The sequence below is a fragment of the Mya arenaria genome, chromosome 7, assembly GCF_026914265.1.
Source record: "Mya arenaria isolate MELC-2E11 chromosome 7, ASM2691426v1".
NCBI classification, from domain to species: Eukaryota; Metazoa; Mollusca; class Bivalvia; order Myida; family Myidae; genus Mya; species Mya arenaria.
In genome coordinates, this window is record NC_069128.1 from 47,425,959 (window position 1) to 47,436,966 (window position 11,008).

Consider the following 11,008-nt stretch of genomic DNA (forward strand, 5'->3'; position numbering starts at 1 on the left):
CTGACCAAATGAAAATAACACATGAAGTTATAACATTTTTATTTTTGCTATTTATTTCAACTGAACTAGGACCTAAACTCACCTATTTTACAATCAATTGAACCAAAACAAACTTGTTTGATGTATTATCTTTAGCTAAGAATTAATTTATTTTTCCTGCATACAAAATAATAACAAAATAATATGGGGTCACCCAGTCATTGTAATTTGGCTTTTGAAATATCAAGCCCAAATTTATATCGTAACTAGTGCTTGGCATCAGATTTTGGGCCGAGTGCTAATTTTGACCACTGGTCACCAGGCATCTAACATTTACATATTTGTGGGTCAGATTCCTTAAAGATCATTTTACAATATGAAAAAAGCATCTTTTCAAAAACTGAAAACAAGAAAGGGGCCTTATTTTAAAGCTGATTAAAGCAACTTAAATCTGAACCATGTCTCACTTTTTGAGGAGTTTTTCCTTGGCGGCCTCGATGTGTCTCATACAGAGGTTCTGGAATCCCCCTAGCTCCATGGAGTCCTGCCTATTGTGGAACTCCTCTATGTCGATAAACCGCAGACTCCTAGAATAACAGGCATAATGCAGATGTATCAACTGATGATGAGCATGTATGTCATACAATTTTAAACTCACATCTAATTTCAATTCAGTACATATAAACTCAAAAGCTATCATGTGGCTTTTTTCAAAAAAGTATTCTAAAATAAATACATTTTTTCATCATTTTATGCTCTGAAAAAAGGACCCCCAAAATTGTTTTGGCATGAATGGTATGTATTATTCAAGAAAAAACTTTATCACATTCTTTTATCTGTATAGCCTATTTTTTTTAAAGCATTCTTGTTTATTTTCTTGCAAAGGCCAAATTGGAAATCCCATTTATTGCAGCCTGCTTGGACATTAGTTAAAAATAGTCAAACTATCTTTCACTATTTTTACATGTTTCCATTCATTTGTTTTCCACTATTGTACAAACAGCAAGCATAATAACATGTTCTTGCAATTCCTCTTATCCAAACAAGTGTGTGATAGGTCTAGCACTTGTCGCATATTATACAGGAATTAGTTTCGTGTAGTTTGACTGATATGAGGTTGAGGACCCCAATGTAAAATTTGTGGACTGGGCTAGATAAAACCCACTTACCCAAAAGAGGCGTGCCAGAGGTCTAGCACCTGAAGCATACAGGGGTTGGTCACATGAAGGTTGACCGATACCACGTCAAGTGCCCCAAGGTAGGAGCGATTCCAAGGCTTTGGAACCACCTCCAGCTCCTCACGATGTGGCAGTAGTTTCACTGTCTTGTCATCTTCCCGCTCACGAGGGTCCTTTAGCACAAAGTCCACTGGAAAATCAGAATCAAATGCAAATCTCCTGTTTCTTATTTGGTCTTTAATCTCTTAGATTTAGGAAACTTTGGCCCATTCAAAAGGCTCAAAGATTCTTTTTCCCCCAAAGTGAAAATAAAATTACTAATATGCTTTAAAACAATAAATATATAATATATATTTCAGCAAAGATTTAAACCTTTGAACTTTAAGTATTTTTGTCTTTTCTTAATAGCATTCTTCTTCATTTCTAAACAAAATTTGAATTCCCAACAAAAATATTAAACAAAATAACTTGTTTTTCCAAATCAGAAACGCCCAGCTCCCATTTCGAAAATAGTGGAAAAACACTGCGTTCTCACCAATGGCTTTCTTCACGCTAAGGAGGTAGTCCTCCCTCATCTCGTCTGAGAGATTGTCGATCGTGTCCAAGTGTCCGTCCTTGAGCTCCTCAGAGATGAGGCTGAGTACATTCTCGAGCCATGAGTCTTCCATGGGTGCGACGTGCTCTGTGTCAATACCATGGTGAATGTAGTAGTAGTAGCGCTGTAGGGGGAAATGTATTAATTATTTATTTATCAAGTACAACATATTAACTACAAAAACTTATGATATAATTATGGTCTTTTTTGAATAACTGAATCCTTAAAAGGTCATAATCAGCAAGAAATAATTATGCCATTAAAACAAGGAATACTAGAACCTGATGCTGATTACCTAATTAACTTTTACAGGCTGATAGCTGAGCAAAAAAGTTAAGTTTCCATTTCAAAATCAACATCTCAATCATTATATTTGTTTGAAGTAAATTAACTTTGTTGATACAAGATGACCCCGATGCCTGTATAAAGTTATGCCTGTATTCTATCCAAACAACTCCTGTGAGGTTGTTTTTTCACAAGTTTTTAGTTTGAAAATGCTGAAGGTTAAAAATTTGCCGTAATATGCCATAATATAATCTTATCATTGGCATACACACTGGTAAGTTAGTATTCCTAACTTCTGTCAGGTTGTAAGTTTACAACTGGTTCACAATCCACTGTACCCACCAGAATATCTTTCTCTGCAGATGTCGGTGATCCGGTTCGAGACAAGGGTTGAAGCTCTCCGTTGTTGATGGAGGCCGTGGAACTGTGTGGCAGACCCTCCTCTTGCCTACAATTCACAAGTGAAGATATTTTATTGGTTTCACATCAATCATTATTTGTTGACCATGAACACTGATTTTCTTAAACATGTTATCCCCATAACATCTAGATATAATCAATATGTAATTATTAAAAACTGTTAATTCTTTTCAGGTAAGTTAAGTTACATATAGACTGTCTAAGATTTGATCGCCATTTAAAATGATAAGATCACACTAAAAGCTTTGAAGTTTGTTTTTATTTATCAGCTTTTAAACAAGATAACAAAAACACTTAATGATTTTTAAATCGGCATCATTCGACTAGAGAATTCTATGGCATACAAACTAAATTTTGGAAGACTTACATAATGATGTCAACGAGGGCCTTGCGGAAGTTTTCTCTGTCCTTCTTTGGCTGCTGGAACTGTGAAACATCGGCACCATTCTGTTTCTCTATGGGCTTCAGTTTAGGGTTGGGCTTGCGACGCTTTTGGTCACCTGAAGCAAGATATGCAAGTATTACAAAACTTCATGTAGAAAACATACATTCTCCAGTACAATTAAATGTTTAGCACTGAGACAATACCAGACTTGCCTGCAGTCAATATAATTAATGTTTTGACTGAACAAGCCAGAATTATTCCATTAAAGCTAGTCATCAGACTGTTTAACAAGCCTTGCTGTATAAAATGCAAAATTTGAACAAGCCAATAAAGCAGTGAGCAGTGCAGGGCTTGTGCTTATTTCGACTACTTTATCTGGTGATGTAGTTGAATAAATAAGCAAAAGCATGCAAGCCCTGCACAATTCGTTAAAATGTTTCCTTGTCTTGAACAAATTATGGATTTTATATCAAATGGGGCTTGTTGATTTTTTTCAAGCATAAGTTTTAAGAATTTGAGCTTGTTCATTTTATTACTATAATACATGGTATAACAGTGTTTATTACACAGGCCATTTAATAGGGGAAATTTTATTTTTTTACCTGGATATACATCCTGTTTTAGTAAGGGAATGGGGCCGAATTTCAGCCCCCCCACCAAAAGGGCCGAACAAAGACATGTTTTATTATATACTAATAAACAATAATAATCATATTGAAAGACATGCTTTTGAAAAAATCCATGTGCTCTTTAAAAAAACATGTATCTAATTCTTTTTGTAAAAAAACACACCAATATTTGCTTTTAGAATATAAAACATGTGAGTCATAATTATCTGATAATTGATTAAAACAACAATTGTACATGTACATGTATAGTTTGTGATAAAAAAACAATATAAATTGTGATACAACAGGGTGGCTGGCAAAATAACTTCAAGAACATCAAGTCTCTTAATGATCTAGGATTCTTAATTTAGACGAACATAGAAGACACCAAATGAATAATTAATGGAAGTGTCCTTTAAATACCTGATATGTAGAATAAAGACATTCTTCAACATGAATAGTCTGCATTTCCTTACCCAAGGATATCAAATCGACTTAAACCTGGGTTCCACCTAGACAAAACTTTTTTTAGTTATTCAACATTATTGAATATTTTGTAAATATAATTCGATGATTTTTCAAAATATCATTTTCTTGATTTGTTGCTTTTCCTATTATGAATATACATGTTATCAAAAATTTACAAACTTATAAAATTTACATGTACCGGTACATAAACAGGGTATGAAATGTGTTTGTTATCTATCTAAAGGTTAAGAAATTGCGTTGTAGAAATTCTTAGCTGGGACATACCCAAGATCTCCTGGGCTTTAGCCAGATCATCTAGTTTTAGCTTTTGCATAAAAATTCAAATAAAAACCAAATCTCTGTTAAACAAATACATGAAAAGCAAAATAATTTGTTTTTTCGTTGCTGTTTTTTAAATTTTAGATGAGCCTTATTCTAATATATATTGAATTAAAACATTGAAAACAAAATATATTTTGTACAATTTAAAGATTTATAACAATTTACGATGATTCATAAATATATAAAATAATGGAAACTTAATTTGAAAGACTTTACACACTTACAAATAACAATTTTGACAAAACCATGAGTGCTGCATGAAATCACTTTCAGGCTGACATTATATTTTTTACAACAGAAGTACAAATACTGACTGCATGACAATTGTGACTTGTCTACCTCTGTTTGGTATTGCTTCCAACAACCTATACACCCCCGGAAACTGGTACCTTTCTTCTATAACTCTTAACTCTTCCAGAGTATGAGCTGACACTTTAAAATCATGAATAATATTTATGCAACAGTAATTTCACTCTAATGGTTCACACTTACAATCACCGTCATGATCATCATCTCAAGTGAATGTCTCACACTCACCGAGAACAGTTTACTTGCAATTCACCTCACATAAAGATTTATTTTTGTATCATTATTCTACACAGTGACAAAAATATCAGATTCAGACTTTATTTCATTAATCAGACTTTATTTCATTAAATTATAATCATCTCCAAATGAAACACAACTTAAATACATTATCCTCATAAACTTCATTCTTAACACTGAATTTGTCTTTTACAAATTGCTATGACTGAACTTTTGTTTTAGAACCATTCACCACCACATGTTTCAGATTTATTCACTTACGTGCTGTGAGTTCACCGATCAGGTCAATGTGGTCTTTTCCATCATCTTCAGGGACTTTGCCAGACAGGACAAACGAGGGTGGATTTTGTTCCCATGCAGGTTTAGAGCGTTTGGAAGGCAGCACAGGCAGGAAACGTATCGGATCATTGGTTCCCTTTCCTTTACTCCCTCCGTTAGCCCGGGGGCTTGGCTGAAAAACAAGAGCCCCTTGCTTATGAACTTATGTAACCGGTTATTCAACAAAGATAGCATGGCTTTAACTGTCTCACTAATTGTGCTAGCTGAGATCACATGCAGAGAGAGGTTGTAGTTTGATCCCCACCAGATTTACATAAAAATAGCGATTTGTGCAGTCCGTTAACTTACAAGATTCATTAATGATTAAACATTGCATTAAATGATTTATATACATGTAAAAAGTATCTGTGCAATTAAATTAATGTTCATGAAGACAAACTGTGTCATTCACCCCGTGCTGGAATTTGTTATGAATTACGAGACATGATATACATGCAAATTATGAATACTTCAACACCAGTATTGGATGAAATAGTACGCTCAGTAAATGGCTCACTCCTGACCAACACATAACTGCAGGAAAATTTGTGACTAGCATGAAGCTCTACCCAAACCCCCTGCTAGCCTGTGGATTAATGATGCTAACACACTCTTAACAATGTCAAGTTAACAGTTAATCTTTATTGAAATAAAGTGTGATCCATTAAAAAGCAGTGCTGTTTTTTCCAACGACGTTTCGTTACATCACAATGTCAAAAAGGCTTACATATGATTAAAATTATTAAAATAATTTAAAGTGGAAAATTATGTTGATTTAAAAGACTGCAGAATGTGCTTACAGTTACTCTCTGGTTAAGCAATAACCACACTCTCCTAGTCATACACACTAACAGTAACACAGGGTTTTAATACCTATAAATATGTTCATTTTTCATTAAGCACCATTTAAATTTACCTGAATTTCAGCCATGATTGCCTTGAATCAACGTTACCTTTCCAACGTACTAGTTTTGCATTTAAAAGTAAAGAATCAACAATTTGCTCGAAGAATAGGCCGAAATAAAATGTGTTGTTATTCGGCCGTTTCGATTGCAAATGCAAATGGCGGATTTGGCTTCTAACGTTGCTAGGGAATACCTTTTTTTCAAAAACATGTCAAATTGACTAGAAGTTCATTGTTTACGCTTTATCATAAATATATATAACATTTAATGAAATGAACAATTAATATTCTATTCTTTTAAGAAAAAATAATTAAAACTTTTTAACCGTATCTCAATTTTATTTGTAATACAATAATCTAAAATGATATTATTTTAAACCAGTCTACGAGCACCTGCTGGTTAAACTGAAAGTGAAAGTAGAATCATGTCAAGCTGGTGGAGCAAGGTCGTGAACAAGTTTACTCTCACTGATACACAGTTAGTTGGACTGTCAATTGTTTTACCAACAGGTTTTGTATCGTTATATGTTGGATCACTTCTATACAGACGACGTGAGTATACTTAGCTGCTAAACTTATCGCTTATCACATGATTCTGCAATTCTTTTAGTAGACTTTACATTCGATTCAGTTTCAGCATAAGTTGTCTTATGCAACTGTTATGGATATAGATCTACTCATTCTGGTACCTAAGAGTATGATGTGTTAATGGTACCAGCTAGAACTTATTGTTTGCCGTCTCCGTGGCCCAGTGGTTAAGCATCCGCCTACGGAGCGTGAGGTCGTGGGTTCGATCCCTGGCCGCGTCATATCGAAAGACGTTAAAAATTGGTACAAGTAGCTCCCTTGCCAGGCGCTCAGCATTTAAAGGGTAGTGCTTGGAAAAGTGGTGTACTCAGTACTGGTTTAACCCAGGAAAGTTGTACCCCGTGTATCGGTGCTTTACACCGAGCACGTAAAAGAACCAAGGGGTCTCTTCGAAAAGAGCTAAGGTATCGCACCCGGACTTCCTTGTATCCATAAACTCCCTTGTATCCATAAACTCCCTCTTCAGCGTGCTGTCCCTTCAGCAAAAAAAAAACAAAACTGGACCCCGTTGGCAATAAGTGCTTGCACTTTCACGGGTTATCCTTGACCGCAAGGTCTAAAGAAATACATACATACATGCAAGAGCCTATGCAACTATGATGTTTGTGCAGCATGTTGTGGTAATGGTGGTATTTAATCATGATACATTGACAATATAATGCACCAGTCAATTGTAACCACGGCCCCCCAGATTCGGGGGGATAGCCGGGGAAATGGGCCGTGTTTTTACCTTTCAGGTGGCCCCGCAGTGCCGGGTAAATGCAGTGGTTTTGTCTACGTGCAAAATATAGCGGGAAATGGGCATAACCTAAGGTCCCTTGGGTGCAGTGGCATTTGGCAAGGATTTTACCATCAGTTCATTCCCGCAGGGCGGGGATTTTAGCCGGGGTTGGTTGGACCAAAAGTCAAAGTCCCCGCTATTCCCCGGACCTGGGGGGGGGCGTGGTTACAATTGACAGGTGCATAAACAATTGTTTTCATGTGACTTCCAAAGCCTGGTGGGCACAGATTTCTCATTCCAGCAATGGCATCCGCATTGGTGTCACGCTTTTCAATAAATTTGACTGAATTGTTGTATGCCAATAAAAGATCCCTTAATTGATATAAGGGTCAGTAGATTAAAAAAAAATGGTCAAAGTGACTTACTTTATTATTGGTATTGTTTGTTCCCGACAGACAAATTATCCAAATCGGTTTCAAGTGTTTGATGTAAAGAATGCTATGAATGTGTTGTTTAATGGAATCTCTTGTGTAATGCAGCAGACAGTGTATAAAGTGTAACTGTTGCATCAAACATTCATTGTATAAACGGCAGAATATAAGTTTGAAATGAAACAAAACAAAATAATTCCTATAAGATTACACTTTACAGTCATTTGCGATGTCTTCAAATGAATTTATATCACGATACATCTTCATCATTTTCCTCATGTCACTGATAAACATTGTATCTTATATTTTCAGATAAAATTAAAACATCAGAGTATACAAATGAGTCATTTCGCATTCTGAAGGGCTATCCTCACATTGGTAAAATTCTAGGGGAGGATGTAGATATCTCAGGGTTGTTCTTATACAACCCTTTCACCTTCAGATCACAAAACCAGATCAAGGTACTGTGGATAAAGGGTTTTTATTGCTTTTGACAATGTTTTGTTCTTGTTTTTGTTTTTTTATTGTATTCTTTTTTATCTTTATTTTTTATTTATCATCACTTTCTGGTGTGTGTTTGGGGGGGGGGGGGTGCCCCCAGCCCCTGCCCCCAGCCTCAAATAATGTTTATGGTACTTGGTTTGAAAGACATAAAACATTACTCAAGTGAGTTCCTTTTTTTTAGAGACAAGTCTAAATTCAGCCTTGAAAAAGGTTATTTGAGTTCTTGCCAAAATCTGGTCCTGTAAATTAGGGTTAATTTCTGCTTTTGCAAATATTAGTTTCAACATAATTCACGGTAATTATAGTATTTACGGTAATTATTTTGATTGTATAGTACTCTAGTAAATTTTAGTTGTCCGAATGACTATTACAGACAGGATTGATACATGCATGGCTTTCATAACTATTTGAAAAGTTGTACATTTAACATGTTTTTACATCTTTTCACAGTTGTCATATCCAATCAAAGGGTCGCTGGGCAATAAGGCATCTCTCGTGAGTTGGTGTTCACTACAAACAGACCCTGAAGACAACAACAAGACTTAGTATGTTTGCATTTTTTTTAACTTTTCAATTTTAAGCCATAATTGGGTTGGGGGTCATTTTCATTTATGGGCAATCTCATATCTGTTGTAAAACCCCAGCCAGGTCTTATTCCATGTTGACAGTCGCACCTGATTGGGCCTGTTCTTGTCTTGAGTGTACATTAAAGCCAGTCAGACTTGAATGCTTTTTTAAACCAGTGATCTGATCATTATATCTGTATAAACATATTAATATACAAATAAGTGATACGCATCCTGTACTGTACATTTGATAACATGATCAAGATTAGTTGAAAGAAAATTGCAAAATAATCTAAATATCTAAAAATATATTATTGAAATCTTAGCCTCTCAGCTGCATATATTATAGGTTATATGTTATTCCATCTTACATACAATGTTACTGGGTATTTTACATCCATTGAGCTTATTTCTCTGCTTGAGCAGTGCAGGCAGAAGACTGCACTGAATTATTTAAGTATTGTAAATCTGAATTCCCTCCACTGTAGTATCTTATTTATAGAACTATTATGCAATAATGTTCCAATGAGGTCATTGACCGTCAAAACCAGAACTTCATGGAGTTTTCCAGTTTATAGGAGTTTTCCCTTTCATATCCGTGTTTTTTACATTTGTTTTAGTATTAATATACGCAAAATATTACATACTCTTACATGAATTATTTTTATAAATCCAACATTTTTCCATGCAGGTATATCTCACAGTCTCAGATTCTGATTTTCATTGAAATGTGATACTTATGAGTACGATGTTCAACTCCACATGGACTCAGTTGAATATTTCTTGTCTATTACAAAAGTCTTGAGCTAAAGCTCAAGCCTTATCAGGACAAAAACTGTTCGGAGTAAACATGTTGATCTTTCTGTTTATTTAACAGTTGGCGTGTGGACAAACTCAACCTATGGGCTCAAGTTGAAGAAGAAGGGAAACACGTGCAGTGGACATTTTTCCAACACCCGGAATGTCCAGAAGACCCGGAAATCAGCATAGAAAGGGCAAACTTAGAACAATTTAAAAAGAAGAACAGACGGATACGAAAGAAAGAAAAGGAGATGGAGGGTGGGGGAGGACAAAGTGGTGTGGGGATGGACAGTGACAGGGGCGGGTCAGAAAATAGGGACCAAAAATTGGAATTGACAGGGTCTAAGAGTGCAGAAGGGTTAATTCAGACTTGATTGAACAGATGTTTCAGTAAATTGTACATATGTGTTCTAAAATGTTTAAGGAAAGATGTCCAGTTAATGTATTGTTAAAAATGAACTATCTGTCCCAGTTATCTATCTATTCCAGTTGGAGTTCATGTTTTAGTATTGGTTTATGAAAAAAAAAAGTATTAAGGATAAAATAAACCTTTTTATTTTGATAATAGTATATTGTTGACATTATCATATGAAGCTCGGACCCCAATATCACAAAAATACTTACCGTTAGTCAAATCTCAATCACAATCTCAACTCATTCTACCACATAAAAGCATAGTACTTTTCAAAATCTTGCATGTTTTTATACTTTTTGAAAATGTATTTTCTCATAGAATGTGTTATTGAAAGATTTTGACAATATTTCAAAGAAAACTTATTCTAGAGCAAAAAATATACCTAAGTAATTGTTAAAAGGCAATGAATTGTGCTCCTGCTGATTTTTGGTTGTAGAATATTTTTCCATTGCAATCTAGACCAAAGGTTTCAATGAACATATTCAATGATAGAATGCGGTTTAAAAGATGTTTCAATAATGTTTTATGTAATATGGTAAAATGAGTTTAGTTTGAGTTTGAGATTTGACTTAAGTATTTTCATGATATTGGGGTCTGATGTATGACATGACGTCATTTACAATCTTGTACAGTAAGAATAGTCATTTGTACATACACTCTCATACTGATGTATATATGCATGTTGATATTGTGTAGCTTAAAAAGAAAAAAAGTAATTTGTAAGTTAAATGGTGTTTGTCTTCTAGTTTGTTTTTTTTTTCATCCATTTTTGTCAGATAAGGAACAAAGCAAGAACCAAATGATTTCTGATTGCCGAACTTAAAAGGCAGTCAAAGTCAAAAGCATCTAAAGACCTTTTTAAAATGCATGTAAGTGAAAAACCTCTTGCACTGTATGTTTTGAAATAAAATTATTGCTGCAATTGAAAGAAAATTGTAATTAGAAATGCAACAA

General features: G+C 34.8%; 2 protein-coding genes across 5 annotated transcripts in view; one reads left to right on the forward strand and one right to left on the reverse strand.

The window, feature by feature from the left end:
- Positions 1 to 6,178, reverse strand: part of LOC128240209 (dynein axonemal heavy chain 7-like) — a 69,383-nt gene extending 63,205 nt beyond the window's left edge. For all 4 annotated transcript variants that reach the window (XM_052956727.1, XM_052956725.1, XM_052956726.1 and 1 more), the window contains exons 1-7: positions 6,041 to 6,178; positions 5,068 to 5,257; positions 2,825 to 2,957; positions 2,380 to 2,485; positions 1,693 to 1,876; positions 1,149 to 1,347; positions 447 to 566 (exon numbers count right to left, since the gene is read on the reverse strand). In XM_052956727.1, the coding sequence (XP_052812687.1) occupies positions 447 to 566; positions 1,149 to 1,347; positions 1,693 to 1,876; positions 2,380 to 2,485; positions 2,825 to 2,957; positions 5,068 to 5,257; positions 6,041 to 6,055 (947 nt within the window). In that variant the 5' untranslated portion in view covers positions 6,056 to 6,178. The remainder of the gene's footprint in view (positions 1 to 446; positions 567 to 1,148; positions 1,348 to 1,692; positions 1,877 to 2,379; positions 2,486 to 2,824; positions 2,958 to 5,067; positions 5,258 to 6,040) is intronic.
- A 271-nt stretch (positions 6,179 to 6,449) lies between these two features.
- On the forward strand, positions 6,450 to 10,783 carry LOC128241630 (uncharacterized). Its single transcript, XM_052958644.1, has 4 exons — positions 6,450 to 6,580; positions 8,081 to 8,229; positions 8,723 to 8,817; positions 9,716 to 10,783. The coding sequence occupies exons 1-4, from the start codon at positions 6,454 to 6,456 to the stop codon at positions 10,011 to 10,013; spliced, it is 669 nt and encodes a 222-aa protein (XP_052814604.1). The 5' UTR covers positions 6,450 to 6,453; the 3' UTR covers positions 10,014 to 10,783.
- Positions 10,784 to 11,008: the final 225 nt, after the last annotated feature.

Bases quoted from the DNA above. Each gene is read 5' to 3' on its own strand.
- LOC128241630 (XM_052958644.1), top strand. From the start codon at position 6,454: ATGTCAAGCTGGTGGAGCAAGGTCGTGAACAAGTTTACTCTCACTGAT. The intron at 6,581-8,080 runs GTGAGTATACTT...TTATATTTTCAG, and splicing joins ATCACTTCTATACAGACGAC to ATAAAATTAAAACATCAGAG. The intron at 8,818-9,715 runs GTATGTTTGCAT...TTTATTTAACAG, and splicing joins GAAGACAACAACAAGACTTA to TTGGCGTGTGGACAAACTCA.